Genomic DNA, 20,146 nt, shown 5'->3' on the forward strand with positions numbered 1-20,146 from the left:
CAGGTGATATAGAAGGTTTGTTTGACTTGGAAAAATTACGAAAAAAACTTGAACTGTCAGACACTTAAAGAAACACATCAACTAACCCATGAAAGCCTACTTACTATCTTCGAAGTAGTAGTATTAAATGAGTAATTTATGGTAATACTACAGCTCCTTACAGGGATCTCCCACAGAGACCGTGAAGACAGGATCAGTCTAGCTACACTGTGTACAGAATCATTTAAGTAGTTATCCTGCATGCAAATGGAATGAAAAGGAAACTATAATTCATTGTACAATGGACAGTACACACTTGCATGCACTTCACACTTGTTTGCAGAGTATGGATGTAGATGTGGAAATCCTTTCTGATATTCTCATTTATCTTACTCTTTAGCTCTATCAGAAACTAAAAAGGACACAAAAGTATATTCTGAGCTCTTTAAAAATCACTTTGCAACGTTACTGGAACAGGCGACTGAAGTATACTTTTCTCCTTAGTCCTGTGAATATGATTTAGGTACCTGAAATGAGGATCTTGCCAATTAGTTTATGCATATATACTGGATGTTTGTTCTCCTTGACTTAATTTCCTGATTTAGCACACATACTGTTTGACATGATATGATTACCCTTCACTCGATGCCCTTCGGGAACTGTGGGAGGTATGCCTTGCCCCTGCATTAGGACTGCCAGTGGGAGACAACTAGTGAGGGGACAGTAGCGTTAACTTCTTCACACAATGAGTGCTGGCACAATTTCCCCCGTTTTGTGCTTACATGGAAGCAGAGGTGATACATGCAGAAACACTGGCAGTGCTTGGAGACAAATGAATATTTTCCAACTAGTGCCGATTTTCTTCTCCACAGGTAACACCAGTAAAAACTGTCTTCTTACTGTGGACAAACAGCAAGCCACTATTTTTCTTAAGTGAGAGTAAAATTTACTGATAATACACCATAGAGCAGAAGTTGAAGGCATAGAAACATGATCCAGCTGGCAAAATGGTAAACACTGTTGTTGTGTGTGATTTGGTGTAAAATTCAAACATTGTTTTGCAGCAAGCAGTTACATCCAAAAAAATTTTAAAGAGGGACTCTCTGTTGAATATCAGGCTATTTATTACCTTAGGTTCTTTTGTTGTACATGTAATAGCAAAAAGCTAATCACTGTGTAAATTATTTGAAAATAATGAAAGATAATTTGCTTAAGTTTGTAGGAGGTGATGAGCATTGTGGTCAATATTGTGCTGGGTGTATGATCAGCAGTTAAAGGCAATGGTGAGCTTCAGACCCTTATGATCAATCTACCAAAGCTTAACACATTTACTATAAAATTGCTAGTGAAACAGCAGTTGAAGAACTTTTGAAGAACTACAGTACTGAAATGACAATATCACTGGTAAAAAGCACTGTTAGAAGCAATTACTGGTGAGCATGCACATGCCCACAAACACTGATGGTTTTAAATTGATTAGTTGTCAGAAGCAGCTGTGCAATGGCACTCGGAGGCCATTGGATTTCCTATGCCACAGATGCACGTTGGTAGCGATGCCTCTATAAATTCTGGAGGAGGAGGAGGATCAAGTGATGGGCAAAGGAAATGATTTATGTTGCGTGGCATAATCATTCCTTCTTGTCGTGCAGACCAGTAATGCAAATATGTAATAACTTTGTCTATTTGTTCATCTGAGACTGGAGGCCCAATGCCAGGTACTTCATGATGCATGTGGGAGGGTTTCAGTGTCTTCTTGGGTGCTTTCCGTTGCGTACGAACTTTCCTTGACACTGTTTCCGACTTAACCTTAATCACAAATTGGGCAGCTGTAATTTCGGCTTGATTTGCTTCAGCAGCAACTTCTGCTCTATGTACAACTTCTTTAACAGTTTCTTTTGCAATCTTTTCAGAACTCTTTTCTTCTGGTTCAGAACTCTTTTCTTCTGGTTCAGAACTCTTTTCTTCTGGCACTGTGGCAGGACTGGACTCATCAGATAATAATGAAACGTCTTCCTCTGTGTTTATACTGCCTGCATGTACCGGTTCCTTAAATTTCACTGAAGTAGTCCTCTCAACTCCTACAGGACTGCTTTCTTTATCTGGATGCATATTATCCATACCATTTTCTTCTTTTGTTTCTGTTATGTGAACACTCTCTTCATGAACTTCTGCTGTATCTTCAAGATCTTTACTGCCAGACATTTGCATTTCACCAATGGTTGTTTCTGATAACTCTGGGCTCTGTTCCTGCTCACCTTCTCCTTGAACATCTGCTCCAGTAACATTTTCTGTTGTTTGTTCTTCATCTCCTGGAACAGATACAACAGTTCCTACAATATCGGTGATTATGTCCTCTGCATGTTGTTTATGTAATTTGTCTTCAGCTTCAGTTTCCTCTGATTCCTCTTCTGCTTGAATTGTTTCCTTGACATCAGGTTTATGGGCAGATGGTGGTCCACAGTCTTTTTTTGCAAGATATGTGTAAAGGTCACAAAATGTTGAGAATGGAATCATAGCTGACCCACCTTCAGGTTCTTCAGTCAGTATTTCACATATGACTATCATTGTTTGTTTCAGGTTCTGCAAAAAGAAACATTTAAAATAAATATTTGAAAAGATTTCACATAATTTTATTATGATGCATTGTTCATAACGTACATGTGTGAGATGGCCAGCTGCAATTGCCACAAATTTCAAAACATCTACTTCATCATCAGTGAACTCTCCTATTTCCAGCATCACCTTCAAGGCGTTATGGTTCAGACATAATCCTCCCCACTTATTATACAGCAGCTCTGTTGGGATAACTTTTTTCCTCTTTAACTGTAACAAGGAGTAATAAATTTTTTCATGAGCCCACAGTAAATAGCTTGAGGGAAAAAACTTACAACAATTCTGTTGTGGAACAACTGTGCATATCTTGGAAAATAAAGACACAGCAAACACAAACAATGGAAAATCCAGGATGGAATGTAATAATATAATGAAAAGGATAGTTGCTACTCACCATGTAGCGGAGATGCTGATTCGCAGAAAAGCACACCAAAAGGACTGTTGGAAAATTAGCTTTTGGTCAACAAGGCCTTTGTCAAAAATAGACAACACACACACACACACATACACACGACCACATCTCTAGCAGTTGGAGCCAGACTTCGAGCAGCAGCGCATTATGGGAGAGGCGTGGGGGTGCGGGTAAGGAGGAGGAGGTGGCTGCAGCAGGGAGGGGGAGGGATAGCAGGGTAGGGGTGGGGGATGGTAAAGTGATGCTGGTAGCGTACAGGGACGAAATGGAGAGAGGAGCAGCTAGGTTCAGTTGGGATGTTAGACGGAGGGTATGGGAAAAGGAGAGAAGTAAAAGATTAGATCAGTGGTAGGGCCATGTAATGCTGGAATGGGAACTAGAAGGGGCTATATGGTTGAGGACAATGACTAATGAAGGTTGAGGCCAGGGGGGTTGTGAGAACGTAGGATATATTGCAGGGAGAGTTCCCACCTGCAAAATTCAGAAAAGCTAGTGTTTATGGGAAGGATCCAGATGGAACAGAGTGTGAAGCAGTCATTTAAATGAAGGACACCATGTTGGGCGGTGTGCTCAGCAATAGGGTAGTCCAGTTGTTTCTTGGCCACATTTTGTCAGTGGTCACTCATGTGGACAGACAGCTTGTTGGTTGTCTGTCATGCCCACATAGAAGGCAGCACAGTGGTTGCAGCTTAGCTTGTAGATTACATGACTGGTTTCACAGGTAGCCCTGCCTTTGATGGGATAGGTGATCTTTGTGACCAGACTGTAGCAGGTAGTGGTGGGAGGATGTATGGAATAGGTTTTGCATCTAGGTCTGTTACAGGTATATGAGCCATGAGGCAAGGGGTTGGGAGCAGGGGTTGTGTAAAGATGGATGAGGATATTGTGTAGGTTCTGTGAGTGTTTGAATACCACCATGGGATGAATGGGTAGGATATGGTGGGTAGGACATTTCGCGTTTCAGGGCACAACAAGAGGTAGTCGAAACCCTGGTGGAGAATGTAATTCAGTTGCTCCAGTTCTGGTTGGCTCGTCTGTGGCTGGATGGTGGGGCTTTGGGAGGTGTTAGGTGACTGGAAAGGTGAGGCAGGGATATCTGTTTTGTGCAAAGCTGGGAGAGTAATTATGATCTGTAAAGGCCTCAGTGAGGCCCTTGGTATATTTCGAGAGGAACCACTCGTCACCACAGGTGCAACGGCCATGGGAAGCTAGGCTGTATGGAAGGACCAGCTGAAGAAAATGGGCGAGAAGGTGTTGAGGTTCTGGAGGAATGTGAATAGGTTGACCTCACCCTCGATTCGGATCACAAATCACACAGATGTCATCAATGAATCTGAGCCAGTTGGATGTTTGAGATTCTGGGTATTTAGGAAGGATTCATCTTGCTGGCCCATGAAAAGGTTGGCATAGGGTGGTGCCATGCAGGTGTCCATAGCCATACCCTGGATTGTTTGTAGGTAATTCCTTCAAAGGAGAAGTAATTTTGGGTGAGGATGTAGTTGGTCACAGCGACTAGGAAGTAGGTGGTTGGTTTGGAATCCATTGGGCATTGAGAAAGGTTGTGTTCAATAGCAGTAAGGCCACGGGCATTAAGGATGTTGGTGTGGGTGGTTGGGTTTATGGGCTTTAGGAAGCATGTAGAATGTAAGATTGTGGGGAGTTGTTGGGTTGTTTTTGGGGGAGGAGACCAGACAGCGAGGTCATCGGTCTCATTGGATTAGGGAAGGAAGAGGAAGGAAGTCAGCCGTGCCCTTTCAAAGGAACCATCCTGGCATTTTCCTGGAGCGATTTAGGGAAACCACGGAAAACCTAAATCAGGATGGCCGGATGTGGGATTGAACCGTCGTCCTCCCGAACGCGAGTCCAGTGTGCTAGCCACTGCGCCGCCTCGCTCGGTAAGAGTGTGGGGAATAGTAGGGGGTGAGGAGAGAGATGGACTCTAGAGAGAGGTTGTGAAATGAGCCTAAGGATTTGAGGAGAGACTGGAGATCCTGCTGGATTTCTGGGATGGAGTCACTGTGGCAAGGTTTGTAGGTGGATGAATCTGACAACTGGCTGAGTCCTTCTGCCCCGGTAATCCTTGCAGTTCAAAACAAAAGTGGTGGAGCCTTTGTCAGCAGGTAGGATTATAAGGCTGTGATCAGTTTCCAGGTGGTGGATTGCGAATATTTCGGCAGATGTAAGGATTTGAGGAATGATGGTGGGGCAAGGTTCGAGGTTAGGAAATTCTGGAAAGTTAACAGGGGGTGTGATTTGGAGGCAGTGGGGGTGGATCACGGTTGGATGGAGTAGTGAACTGAGTCAGGCAGGGTTCAACATTGCTCTTTGGTTGAGTCTGATTGCTCAGATTGGTGGTGAAAAAGTATTTCCACTGTAGGGACCAGGAGAGGGAGAGAAGGTCTTTAACAAGTCCTGCATGTGAGTGGGGCAAAATGTCAGGCCCTTGGAAAGGACTGATACTTCTGTGGGGTAAGGCCTTTGGTGGGAAGGTTCATGACTGTGTTTCAGGTCTGCTTAGGTTTTGGATTCCGTGTGATGGTGGGAGTCAGTTTTCAAGCTTGGGGTAAATGTAATGGGTCTGTGAGACAGTGTTCGTCAGCTTTGAGGGGATGAGGGGGAGGTATGAAGGTTGTTGTAGAGGTGGTGGATGGTGGTAGTCCAAGGTGGGAGTAGCAAGTGAGCAGGTTGGAGAGTTTTTTGAGGTGGTGTTGTGCATGTTGCTCTAGTTCCTGGAGGGCAAGACTTTCAATGTGTGAATCCAGGAATTTGGGATTGCATAGCAGGAGATTTTTACTGATGAAGAGAAGGTACTGCAAGGAGGATTGGACATGACTGATATGGTTTTGCAGGACTGTGTTGCTGAGGGATAAGGATTGGTAGAATCTGAACAGGAGGAGCTCATTGTGGAAGGAAGGTGGCAGACGGAGATGTGTAACTTAATGGTAAGGCCATTCGGGGGGATCCCATGAGTCAAGCAGCAATGTAGGAACAGTATGAGGTGTGATTCGAAAGTTTTAAGAATGGGCTTGTAATCATATAATGGTGGTACTTACATGCTACTGTGATGCATCTCCTTCAAAATAGTCCCTTTCTGACTGAACACACAGACTCCAATGGTGTTTCCACTTTTGGAAACATTCTTGGAATTTTTTTTCCTGAAGTGTGTTAAGGGCACTCTCCATATTTGCTAGGATGTCTTCAGTTGAGTCAAAGCACTTCCCTTCTAGTGAAAATTTCAGTTTAGGAAACAGGTAGAAGTATGCAGGCGCCAAATCAGGGGATTATGGCGCTTGTGGAAGAACAGCAATTCTGAATTTGGTCAAAAATTCAACGATGAAGAAGGCACAATGAGCCAGGGCATTGACATGTTGTAGCACCCAACTCATGATTTTCCACAATGCCTTTTCTTCCACACCTTTTCATGCAAACACTCAAGGACACATTTGTAGCATTCCTGGTTAATTGTCTGTCCTCCAGGGATAAATTAGTGATGCACAATACTGGTAGAATAAAAAAAAATCACCAACGTTGTCTTCACCTTCGACCAACTTTGCCGTGGGTTTTTTGGTCGTGGTGAACCTGGAGTCCTCCACTATGAAGACTGCACTTTGGTTTTAGGATCATATCCATGATTCACCACCTGTAATTACCCCATTTAACACATCTGGGTCATTTTAGTCCAATTAATCAGTTCTAGGCATACTTAAAGTTGGTATTGTCTCTGGTCACATGATAACACTTTTTGAATGAATTTTGTGGACACTCAACGCATGTTCAGATCTTCAGTTAAAATTGACTGAACTGCATAGAAACTTAAATTAGGTTTTCAACCATCTTCCTAATTGTAAGTCTACAATCAGAGCACACTAAATTGCAAACTTTCACAACATTTTCATTCATTTTTGAGGTGGAAGGACGGCCGGACCGGGGTTCATCTTCAAATGATTTGTGGCCGTTTTTAAATCTGTTGAACCACACAGAAATATTTGACTGGATCATGCAACTATCTCCAAATGCTGTTTCTAATAGACCGTAAGTCTCAGAAGCTGATTTCTCAGTTTAAAACAAAATTTCACACAAACTTGTTGCTCCATTTTTACATCCATTTTCACGCAGACAGAATCTGGCAACAAGCCCTAACAGACCCGCACTCAACCAGCTGCCACAATGAACTGAATAAAGGAAACACAGTTTCGTGTCAGAGGGCGTTCAAGGACAAGGCAATGACTCACTCCCCACCCTCTGTGTACCTGCTCACCATACCAGTAAGCAGTAGCGGATCCATTCTTAAAACTTTCCAATCACACCTCGTATGTGGGACTGAGTTTTGCTTAGTGATAAGGAAATATTTCTGTGTTGATACAGATGTAAGGAGCAAGGATCCATAGTGGTGGAAAAAATGTGTAAAATACATTAAGAAAGGTACAATTGCATCCAAAAATTTGCAAAAATATACTTAAACATGTGGTAAAAACTACAAAAAGGATGAAATGAATGAAATAAGGGGGGAACAAGATGAAATCTGAGGGAGTAGGCTGATAGGTAAACATGAAAACCAACTGAAATTGGTGTGAAGTCACAAAAAGAAAAAAACAAAAATATTTGTGATGTGGGTTGCAGGTCTGTGGTTGGATAAGTGTGAAGAAGGGGGACAGCAGATGTGACTAGATTAGGTGAAACTGGAATACAGAGGGGAAGGAATGAGGGGTGAGGAGGGGTTGGCTGGATGAGTTACAAGTTCGTGTGGGATAGAAAAGGTGGAGGAAATAACATGCAATGCAAGGATGACATAGAGAGAGTGATCAATGTGAATGTATAGGATTAATGATAGTGGCAGGAGTAATGTGAGACATGAAGTGCTGCACCAACAATCAGCATGGTCTTGTAGCTGTCTGTTGTGTGCAGCCATGATGGTTGAGCATGCAGTTTGGTTTGTAAGGCAACAAGAGATACACAGGAAAGAAAAAGAAAGAAAGATGGACACTGAGTATAGTCATGCATTAGAAAATAGTAACAAAGGAAAGCAGCACTGTGTTATGATGGAAAAAAAGCTGTCAGGCAAAATCAGCCAATGGAAAATCCAGGATGCAATGTAACAATATAATGAAAAGGATACTGAGGGTCTCACTGAGGCCTTTACAGATCGTAATTATCCTCCCAACATTGTACAAAAACAGATCTCCCATGCCTTATCTTTCCCATCATCCAATCACCTCCCAAAGCCCTCCGTCCAGCCACAGAGGAGCTTTCCCCTTGTGACTCAGTACCACCCAGGACTGAAGCAACTAAATTACATTCTCCGCCAGGATTTCGACTACTTCTCGCCATGCTCTGAAATGAGAAATGTGCTATCCACTATTCTTCCCAATGCCTCCCACAACACCCACCAATCCCCTACACAACCCATGCCCCAACCCCTTGCCTTATGGCTAATATCCCTGTAATAGACCTAGATGCAAGACCTGTCCTATACATCCTCCCATCACCACCTACAACAGATTGGTCACAGACATCAGCTATCATATCAAAGGCAGGGCTACCTGTAAAACCAGTCATGTGATCTACAAGCAAAGCTGCAGTAGTAGTAGCAGAGGCGTTTTTTGAGCGCACGACAGCAAGGTCTTCAGCGCCCGTTCAGTAACATAGTGAGACGGGTGTGTCAAGAAAAAAACTCAGAACAGTTATATAAAATGGAACATAAAACACGGGGAACAATCATTGAAAAATATGTGCTCACCCACACCGAAGTGTGGCATGAAGCAGGGCGTCAGCAGTAAAACATGGACAACACAGAACGAAAATGGTAGAGGGAGCTAAAACAATGGAGCAGATGGAAGTGGCTGGCTGACCGCAAGGAAAAAAGGGAGGAGTCAGCCACTCTGCAATACACTAAAACCTTCAGCCTAAAAGTTTAGGCCAGAGTCCAGACACATCACAAAACTTAAAAACCCTAGACACACACGTCTCATCGTTAGCTAAAACATGAGCCACATCCCCATCAACTTGTGCTTCTGCCCGTGCATCACGGTATAAAATGCAGTCTGTTAAAATGTGGCGGACAGAGATCTACATCTACATTTATACTCCGCAAGCCACCCAACGGTGTGTGGTGGAGGGCACTTTACGTGCCACTGTCATTACCTCCCTTTCCTGTTCCAGTCGCGTATGGTTCGCGGGAAGAACGACTGTCTGAAAGCCTCCGTGCGCGCTCGAATCTCTCTAATTTTACATTCGTGATCTCCTTGGGAGGTATAAGTAGGGGGAAGCAATATATTCGATACCTCATCCAGAAACGCACCCTCTCGAAACCTGGCGAGCAAGATACACCGCGATGCAGAGCGCCTCTCTTGCAGAGTCTGCCACTTGAGTTTATTAAACATCTCCGTAACGCTATCACGGTTACCAAATAACCCTGTGACGAAACGCGCCGCTCTTCTTTGGATCTTCTCTATCTCCTCCGTCAGACCGATCTGGTACGGATCCCACACTGATGAGCAATACTGAAGTATAGGTCGAACGAGTGTTTTGTAAGCCACCTCCTTTGTTGATGGACTACATTTTCTAAGCACTCTCCCAATGAATCTCAACCTGGTACCCGCCTTACCAACAATTAATTTTATATGATCATTCCACTTCAAATCGTTCCGCACGCATACTCCCAGATATTTTACAGAAGTAACTGCTACCAGTGTTTGTCCCGCTATCATATAATCATACAATAAAGGATCCTTCTTTCTATGTATTCGCAATACATTACATTTGTCTATGCTAAGGGTCAGTTGCCACTCCCTGCACCAAGTGCCTATCCGCTGCAGATCTTCCTGCATTTCGCTACAATTTTCTAATGCTGCAACTTCTCTGTATACTACAGCATCATCCGCGAAAAGCCGCATGGAACTTCCGACACTATCTACTAGGTCATCTATATATATTGTGAAAAGCAATGGTCCCATAACACTCCCCTGTGGCACGCCAGAGGTTACTTTAACGTCTGTAGACGTCTCTCCATTGATAACAACATGCTGTGTTCTGTTTGCTAAAAACTCTTCAACCCAGCCACACAGCTGGTCTGATATTCTGTAGGCTCTTACTTTGTTTATCAGGCGACAGTGCGGAACTGTATCGAACGCCTTCCGGAAGTCAAGAAAAATAGCATCTACCTGGGAGCCTGTATCTAATATTTTCTGGGTCTCATGAACAAATAAAGCGAGTTGGGTGTCACACGATCGCTGTTTCCGGAATCCATGTTGATTCCTACATAGTAGATTCTGGGTTTCCAAAAACGACATGATACTGGAGCAAAAAAACATGTTCTAAAATTCCACAACAGATCGACGTCAGAGATATAGGTCTATAGTTTTGCGCATCTGCTCGACGACCCTTCTTGAAGACTGGGACTATCTGTGCTCTTTTCCAATCATTTGGAACCCTCCGTTCCTCTAGAGACTTGCGGTACACGGCTGTTAGAAGGGGGGCAAGTTCTTTCGCGTACTCTGTGTAGAATGGAATTGGTATCCCGTCAGGTCCAGTGGACTTTCCTCTATTGAGTGATTCCAGTTGCTTTTCTATTCCTTGGACACTTATTTCGATGTCAGCCATTTTTTCGTTTGTGCGAGGATTTAGAGAAGGAACTGCAGTGCGGTCTTCCTCTGTGAAACAGCTTTGGAAAAAGGTGTTTAGTATTTCAGCTTTATGCGTGTCATCCTCTGTTTCAATGCCATCATCATCCCGTAGTGTCTGGATATGCTGTTTCGAGCCACTTACTGATTTAACATAAGACCAGAACTTCCTAGGATTTTCTGTCAAGTCAGTACATAGAATTTTACTTTCGAATTCAATGAACGCTTCACGCATAGCCCTCCTTACGCTAACTTTGACATTGTTTAGCTTCTGTTTGTCTGAGAGGTTTTGGCTGCGTTTAAACTTGGAGTGGAGCTCTCTTTGCTTTCGCAGTAGTTTCCTAACTTTGTTGTTGTACCACGGTGGGTTTTTCCCGTCCCTCACAGTTTTACTCGGCACGTACCTGTCTAAAACGCATTTTACGATTGCCTTGAACTTTTTCCATAAACACTCAACATTGTCAGTGTCGGAACAGAAATTTTCGTTTTGATCTGTTAGGTAGTCTGAAATCTGCCTTCTATTACTCTTGCTAAACAGATAAACCTTCCTCCCTTTTTTTATATTCCTATTAACTTCCATATTCAGGCATGCTGCAACAGCCTTATGATCACTGATTCCCTGTTCTGTATGTACAGAGTCGAAAAGTTGGGGTCTGTTTGTTGTCAGTAGGTCCAAGATGTTATCTCCATGAGTCGGTTCTCTGTTTAATTGCTCGAGGTAATTTTCGGATCGTGCACTCAGTATAATGTCACTCGATGCTCTGTCCCTACCACCCGTCCTAAACATCTGAGTGTCCTAGTCTAAATCTGGTAAATTGAAATCTCCACCTAAGACTATAACATGCTGAGAAAATTTATGTGAAATGTATTCCAAATTTTCTCTCAGTTGTTCTGCCACTAATGCTGCTGAGTCGGGAGGTCGGTAAAAGGAGCCAATTATTAACCTAGTTCGGTTGTTTAGTGTAACCTCCACCCATAATAATTCACAGGAACTATCCACGTCTACTTCACTACAGGATAAACTACTACTAATAGCAACGAACACTCCACCACCGGTTGCAGGCAATCTATCCTTTCTAAACACCGTCTGTACCTTTGTAAAAATTTTGGCAGAATTTATCTCTGACTTAAGCCAGCTTTCTGTACCTATAACGATTTCAGCTTCGGTGCTTTCTATCAGCGCTTGAAGTTCTGGTACTTTACCAACGCAGCTTCGACAGTTGACAATTACAATACCGATTGCTGCTTGGTCCCCGCATGTCCTGACTTTGCCCCGCACCCGTTGAGGCTGTTGCCCTTTCTGTACTTGCCCAAGGCCATCTAACCTAAAACTCGCCCAGCCCACGCCACACAACCCCTGCTACCCGTGTAGCCGCTTGTTGCGTGTAGTGGACTCCTGACCTATCCAGTGGAACCCGAAACCCCACCACCCTATGGCGCAAGTCGAGGAATCTGCAGCCCACACGGTCGCAGAACCGTCTCAGCCTCTGATTCAGACCCTCCACTCGGCTCTGTACCAAAAGTCCGCAGTCAGTCCTGTCGACGATGCTGCAGATGGTGAGCTCTGCTTTCATCCTGCTAGCGAGACTGGCAGTCTTCACCAAATCAGATAGCCGCCGGAAGCCAGAGAGGATTTCCTCCGATCCATAGCGACACACATCATTGGTGCCGACATGAGCGACCACCTGCAGATGGGTGCACCCTGTACCCTTCATGGCATCCAGAAGGACCCTTTCCACATCTGGAATGACTCCCCCCGGTATGCACACGGAGTGCACATTGGTTTTCTTCCCCTCTCTTGCTGCCAATTCCCTAAGGGGCCCCATTACACGCCTGGTGTTGGAGCTCCCAACTACCAGTAAGCCCACCCTCTGCGACTGCCCGGATCTTGCAGACTGAGGGGCAACCTCTGGAACAGGACAAGCAGCCATGTCAGGCCGAAGATCAGTATCAGCCTGAGACAGAGCCTGAAACCAGTTTGTCAGACAAACTGGAGAGGCTTTCCGTTCAGCCCTCCGGAATGTCTTTCGCCCCCTGCCACACCTTGACATGACCTCCCACTCTACCACAGGTGAGGGATCAGCCTCAATGCGGGCAGTATCCTGGGCAACCACAGTCGTAGTCCGATCAGGGGATGCGTGGGACGAGCTGGCCGTCCCCGACAAACCCTCATCCGGACCCCCACAGTGATGCCCATTGGCAACAGCCTCAAGCTGTGTGACCGAAGCCAACACTGCCTGAAGCTGGGAGCGAAGGGATGCCAACTCAGCCTGCATCCGAACACAGCAGTTGCAGTCCCTATCCATACTAAAAACTGTTTTGCAAAGAACGTCTGAACTAATCTACAGAGAGCGCAAACTAATCAACAAAATTTAAACGGTTATTAAAATACAAGATTGCCTAGTAAATGCAGTAATGCTGCTACTTGCGCACTGCTGACACTGCTCGGCGGCGGAAGGAGACTAAGCGAAATTACACTATTCAGGTATTAAAATGCGATGCTACACCCTCAAATACTATAATACGCCCGAAATTTATGATGTGCACACCACAAGCATCACAAAATGGAGGATCCTCCTGCTGTAATAAAAAGCTATGTGTGAGAGGACAGTGCCCGGTCCGAAGATGTGTGAGGGTCACTTCTTCCCTCCTGAGCAACCGGAAGGAGGTACGCCACGGCCGAGTTGTTGACTTCACCAACCGCAATTTATTGGCCGTCACCGCCAGCCATTCTTCCTCTCACTACTCCATGCACTTCTTGTGTAGTGCAGAAATGACACACTGCAAGGGAATTGGACACTGGACCACATCCTGCTCTCTGCAGGCCTCCTTGGCAGCCCGATCGTTCTGTTCATTGTCCCATATTCCTACATGACCAGGCACCCAGCAGAAGGACACCTCCTTACCCCGTCATTGGAGCAACTACAGTTGGTCATATATTAGCTGGACCATCTCCTCAGTTGGGTACACATTCTGCAATGATTGTAAGGCACTAAGAGAATCGGAGCAGAGGAGAAATCGATTGCCCCGAACACGATTCATCCGCTCCAGTGCCTTCAGGATCGCGTGGAGCTCCGCTGCGAAAACGGTATATTTGTCAGGGAGGCGAATCCGGGTAACATGATCAAGGAACACTACAGAACAGCCAAGGAAAGTCTCCTGTTTGGAGCCATCAGTGTAAACGACAGTGAAACCATGATGCACATCTAAAATGTTAAAAACCAGAGATTGGAATGTAAAATCTGGTGTGCTATCTTTCTTAAAATTAGTCAAATCTAAAATAAGTTTGGGTCTCCAGAGGAGCCAAGGTGGAGATCTGCTCCAACCGCGACGTAAAACACAAAGACCAGCCATAGACATTGCAGCAAGGCAATCCTGTGCGCGAATCCCATAGGGCTGCGTCGCACGTTGCCGGTTATGAAATAACCGTGCCAGAGGAGGCTGAGCAACGGTATGGTATGCAGGTGTGTATGGGGTGGACAAAGTTTTATACACCTGGCGTACTGTAAGTAGCCGTCGCCGCATATGAAGTGGCGGTTCACCAGCCTCTGCACAGAGGCTTGGTATGGGGCTAGTTCCGAATGCCCCAGTGGCCAACTGAAGCCCTTCATGGTGCAAAACGTCCAACATCTTTAAGTAAGAAGGCCTCGCAGACCCATACACCATGCACCCATAATTGAGCCGAGATCGCACAAAAGCCCTGTAAAACTGGAGCAGACAAGTCCTGTCAGCTCCCCATGTACTGTGGCTAAGACATTTTAAAATACTTAAAGCCTGTAGCAACCGCCATTTCAAGTCTTTAAGATGAGGTAACCACGTGAGCTTCAAGTCAAAAATGAGCCCCAGAAATCTCACCATGTCTTTAAAAGTAAGAATAGTGTCCCTCATCCGCAACTCAGGAAAGGTTAAAATCGAACGAGAACGGTTAAAAAGAACACATACAGACTTCTCAGTGGAAAACTTAAAACCACTCTTCTGCGCCCAGTCATCCAAATGCCCAATCGTAAGTTGCAACTGACGAGTTGTCGTTGCAAGGCTTGAAGAAGAGCAAAACAAAGAGAAGTCATCCACAAACAAAGAACACTGGACAGGACTTTTCACTATGGACATAATGCTATTAATAGCGATGGCAAAGAGAGTCACACTTAAAACGCTACCCTGAGGAACATCATTCTCCTGCTCAAAGCGATCAGACAGGACGTCACCAATTCGGTATCTAAAATATCGTGGCAAGAGGAAAGACTGAATAAAAAGAGGAAGACAACTATGAAAAACCCATTCGTGAAGCTGCTCCAGGGTGAGACGTCTCCAAGTGGTATTGTAGGCCTTCTTGATGTCGAAAAATACACCTAGAAGGTGATGACGGTGTAGGAAAGCTTGTTGTATAGCCACCTCCAGGAGGGCAAGGTTATCGAAGGTGGAACGAAACCTCGTGAACCCACACTGAAAGCGACTAAGGAGTTGCCGTGATTCTAACATCCAGACAAGGCGGTGGTTGACCATCCGCTCCAAGGTCTTCCCTATGCAACCAGTGAGGGCAACACTACGGTAGCTACTTGGGCTCATGCGGTCTTTCCCAGGTTTTAAAAAAGGGATTAAAACTGTCTCACGCCATGTGTCAGGAAAGTGACACGATGCCAAAATAACATTAAAAAGTGCGAGGAGGGTTTCTCTGTTGCGCATTGTGAGGTGCCATAGCATACTGTAATGGATCCTGTCGGGACCAGGGGATGTGTCATGAGCTGCAGACAATGCAGAATCCAGCTTCCACATAGAAAATGGGCAGTTGTAAACTTCATGTGAGGTGGACTGGAAGTCCAGACTACATCTCTATGGCACTGGAAACCTGGATCCTGACTGGTTGTTGCAGTAACTGTCACAAAATACGCTGCCATAGTCTGGGCAATGTGTCGCGGATCCGTGTGGAGAGTGCCGTTATTCTTACAGCAGCCATGGGGCACCTCCCTCCTCTGCCAGAAATTCTCCTGATGGTCTCCCACACAATGAAATTTTGGTGGAACGATTAATGGTGTTCAGGAACTGTTGCCATGACCTCTTCTTGCTCTCACGAATAATGCAGCGACATCTTGCCCTCGCCACCCGAAAGGCTGCTAGATTCTCAGCAGTCGGCCGACACTTGAACCGACGCAGAGCTGCACGCCTGGTCCTGATTGCAGAGTGGCATTCGGCACTCCACCAAGGCACAGGTGGCCTCTTCCGGTGGCCTGTGGACTGTGGAAGGGATGCTGCAGTGGCGTGGTGGACCGTTTTGGTAATATGATCTACCCACACCTCAACATTCGCACAGTGTTCGAATTGGGCCAACTGGCTATAAAGTGTCCAGTCAGCTCCACTGAGCACCCATCATGGTGGTCTCCTTTCGGGGCCCACGCCAACTGGCAGGTGAATCCAGATTGGGAAATGATCACTGCCGTGCAAGTCTGCAACTACTTCCCAGTGAGCACTGGTGGCAAGAGCTGGAGAGCAAAGCGAGAGATCAATGGCAGAGAATGACCCAGTCACTGTAAAGAAATGAGTACTCTGTCCTCCATTGATCAAGTAGGCACAGCATGACAGGAGAAGCTTCTCAATTGCTCTACCCCTGGGGCAGGTAAGTGCAGAGCCCCAAAGCACATTGTGGGCATTAAAATCACCACAAATAATGAATGGCTGGGGGAGCTGTGTAAGAAGGTCGGTGAGGGCCACTTCATCAAGTGCATCATGTGGGGGCAATTAAAGTGAACAGACAGACAATGGATGATGCATGTGCACAGACACAGCGATGGCCTGTAAAGGCATTGTAAGCAAGAGAGGCGAGGAGTGGTAGTCCGTCCTGACGAAAATACCTATGCCTCCTCTAGCTCCCTCTCCACGCAGGTCATCCTTTTTGTGGAGTGTATAGCCTTGTAGCTCAGGGGAGTATGAGGGATGGAAATAAGTCTCCTGGAGACAGAGACACAGTGGTCTACCCTGAGAGAGTAGACGAAGTTCCTCCACATGCACCCTGAACCCTTGCAAGTTACACTGAAGTATGGGAGCCATCTATGATGGGGGTAGCACCTTCATCCTGTCTCTCCGACGGGGCGGGGAGACCGCAGCAGGTGGAGGGGCAGGCGTGGGGTGAGATGATTTCCCCACACATACGTTGGATTCCATCAACTTTGGGGAAGAGTCAGATGAAGCCTCACGTAAAACAACATCCACATGGTCAGACGGTTTACCATGGGATTTGGCCTGCTGTTGCTGCTGTACGGGAGCTTTCTGCGGTTTGGTGGGCTTTGGGGGAGCCGATGTGGCAGTGGTAATGGCCGTACTGGGCCTCGGAACCGCCTCAGCTGTTGGAGGCGCCAGGGGCTGGCCCAAGTTCGCCACTGTACCCTTGTCTGCCGTTCGAGTAGGGGCTACTGGCTCTGAAACACTGGCTGCATTGCAAGTGCACTGACAGGTGCAGGTATTAGTACCAATACTCACCACCTCTGTCTGCATTGGGGCATCAGCGTTTGGAGAAGGCTTTTGAACCAGGGATGCAAAAGATGTAGCAAATGTGGGAGGTTGCATCAACTTATAGATCTTCTTGGCCTCACCATAGGGATACGCTGAGTTGTTTTTATTTCCCGGACTTTGTGTTCCTCTAAAAATATTCGGCAGTCCCTACCCCAAACAGGGTGGTTTCCAGAGCAATTGATACATCGCCTGGAGACAAGCAACCAACTCCTTCATGAGCAGCCTTACCACAGTTGTCACAAGTCGCTTCGCCTTTACACGCTAAGGTAGTATGCCCAAAACGCTGGCATTTAAAACAGCACATTCGGAACGGGAAATAAGGCCGCACACTAAGGTGAAGGAAGCCAGCTCTAATATGTTCTGGAAGTTTCGTGCTACTGAAGGTCAGAATAAAGGAGTCGGATTTCACAAGATTGCCATCAACCCTCTTCATGATATGTTGGACATCAACGATACCTTCCGGAGCCCACTCACGTTGCAGTTCGTCTTTGGGAATGTCGACTAGATCCCGGCATGTCACAACACCTTTGCTATAATTCAAGGTGCTGTGCAGTTCAGTGTCTATGGCATACTCCCCAAGGCATTTAGCAGCTTGGAGGTTAGTTGCTTGCTGGGAAGTGGAAGTTTCCACGAGCAAGGTCCCATTACGCAAACGCTTCACTGATTTTAAGGAGCCACAGATGCCCTCCAAACCCTTTTGTATATAGAAGGGCGAAACCTTCTCAAAACTACTCTCCTTCCGTTTTACAATGAGAAACTCGTTCTGATTACCAGAATGCATTCTGTTACTAAGGACCTGATTGGTCAAAGATGTGCTGCAGTCAGGGGGACTGGCTGCATGAGCCCTCTTCAGAGACTGGGTGTTAGAACCTTTCAGCGGTCCACCCTTTCCGCTGGGAGGAGGAAAAGAGGATTTTGAAGGATCCATCTCGGTCCCACGAGCAGCTAGGGAACTAGAAGTCCACCTAGACAGAGCCCCGCATGCCTAGGTAAGCCTAATACAACTAGAGTGCGGCAGGTGCCCCAGAGGTTGCCCACTTGCGACTGTTCCACCCCAACAGCCATGCATCTTATAGGCGCGCAGCACACCGTAAGATTGAGGTTTTTTTTATAGAGGTTTACCTTCCTCGCAATCCAAGTGGTCAAGCCAAGATTACCATTCCCCGCAGCACACAACATTCCACCGCCGCACCATACGGTGGTCGCTGAAGCATGTCCGGGGGTTACGGTGACAGGAGACTGGCGGCGCTGACCAGTCCCCAGCTCAGGACCCCGGGGTCGCCAAGCCCTTACTCAGCAAATGAATGCTGAGCCCCTGGGGGCAAGAAAAGCTGCAATCACTGTGCTGCATTCTATTGGGCATGACAACCAACAAGCCGTCTGTCCTCATGAATGGCCACTGACAAATTGTGGCCAAGAAACAACTGCACCAACGTGTTGCCAAGCATGCTGCCCAACACAACATCCTTCATTTCAATGCCTGCTTCACAGCGTGTGCCATCTGGATCCTTCCCACAAGCACCAGGTATTCTGAATTGTGCAGGTGGGAACTCTCCCTGCAATATATCCTATGTTCCCATAACCCTCCTGGCCTCAAGCTTCGTTAGTCATTGTCCTCACCCATGTAGCCCCCTTCCCTGTTCCCATTCCAGCACTACATGGCCCTCTATTCCACCAATGCACCCATCTTCTTACTTCTCTCCTCCTCCACTACCATCTCTCCCTCACCCTCTGTCTAACTTCCCGACTACACCTATCTGCCCCACTCTCCACCTCATCCCTAAACACTTCCAGTAGCATTTCTCCATCCCCCACCTCTACCCTGCTATCCCTGCTCCTCCCTGCCCCAGCCTCCTCCGTACCCCCACCCAGTTGCCTCTCTCACAATGTGACTCTGCTCACTGTCTGGGTCCAGCTGCCAGAGACTGTGGTCATGTGTGTGTGTGTGTGTGTGTGTGTGTGTGTGTGTGTGTGTTTGTGTGTCTATTTTAGACAAAGGCCATTTTTATTTTTATTCTTTATTTTGCACATGCAGTTCTGTAGGACCGCACTGAGGAGCAAATCTCCAATGTCACGGAATGTGTGAGTACATGAAATTACAATATAAAAGTAGTAACAGATAGAATAAAATATTTATGAACCCCCATAAAAAGCCACAATTTTAAGTAAAAACAATCAGCAATAAAACCCAGAAATCAGCTTAATTTTTCAAGGACAGAATAGAAGGGGTGACCCATGAGCAAAACACTTAAGTTTGGATTTGAAAGCATGCTGATTACAGCTAAGATTTTTGAATTCTTGTGGTAGCTTATGAAAAATGGAAGCAGCAGTACATTGCGTCCCTTTCTGCACAAGAGTCAAGGATGTGTGATCCAAATACAAACTGGATTTCTGCCTAGTATTAACTGATTGAAAGCTGCTAATTCTTGGGAATAAGCTGATATTGATAACAAAAAAAATAACAGTAAAGAATATCTACTGAACAGGGGTCGACAAGAGGTTAGTGAACTTATACCACTTATTGCCTGAACCGCCTGTTTCTGAGCCAAAAATATCCTTTGAGACTGGGATGAGTTACCTCAAGATATAATACCACGTGTCATAATCGAATGAAAATAAGCAAAGTAGACTATTTTTCATGTCGAACTATCACCTCAGATATCATTCGAACAGTAAAAATGGCAGCATTAAGTCTTTGAACAAGATTCTGAAAGTGGTCTTTCCATGATAGTTTACTATCTAATGTAACATCTAGAAATTTGAACTGCTCGGTTTCGCTAATCATATTCCCATTCTGTAAAATTAAAAGTCAGATTTTGTTGAATTGTTTGTTAGAAACTGTATAAACTGAGTCTTACTGTGGTTTAGCGTTAGTTTATTTTCTACAAGCCAAGAACTTATGTCCTGAAGTGCAGCATTTGAAACAGTGCCAACATTGCACGCATCCTTTACTATCAAGCTAGTGTCATCAGCAAACAGAAATATTTTAGAAACACCCATAATACTTGAGGGAATATTA

The 20,146-nt window shown here is 45.6% G+C and overlaps 1 protein-coding gene across 1 annotated transcript in view; it reads right to left on the reverse strand.

Annotated features, from left to right (window-relative positions):
• Nucleotides 1-530: 530 nt before the first annotated feature.
• The window catches only part of LOC124711945, a 96,337-nt gene continuing 76,721 nt past the window's right edge, over nt 531-20,146 (reverse strand). Inside the window, exons 3-4 of the mRNA XM_047242212.1 lie at nt 2,638-2,802; nt 531-2,559 (exon numbers count right to left, since the gene is read on the reverse strand). Coding sequence (XP_047098168.1) covers nt 1,456-2,559; nt 2,638-2,802 — 1,269 coding nt within the window. The 3' untranslated portion in view covers nt 531-1,455. The remainder of the gene's footprint in view (nt 2,560-2,637; nt 2,803-20,146) is intronic.

This window comes from Schistocerca piceifrons, chromosome 8 (genome assembly GCF_021461385.2).
Source record: "Schistocerca piceifrons isolate TAMUIC-IGC-003096 chromosome 8, iqSchPice1.1, whole genome shotgun sequence".
Lineage (NCBI taxonomy): Eukaryota > Metazoa > Arthropoda > Insecta > Orthoptera > Acrididae > Schistocerca > Schistocerca piceifrons.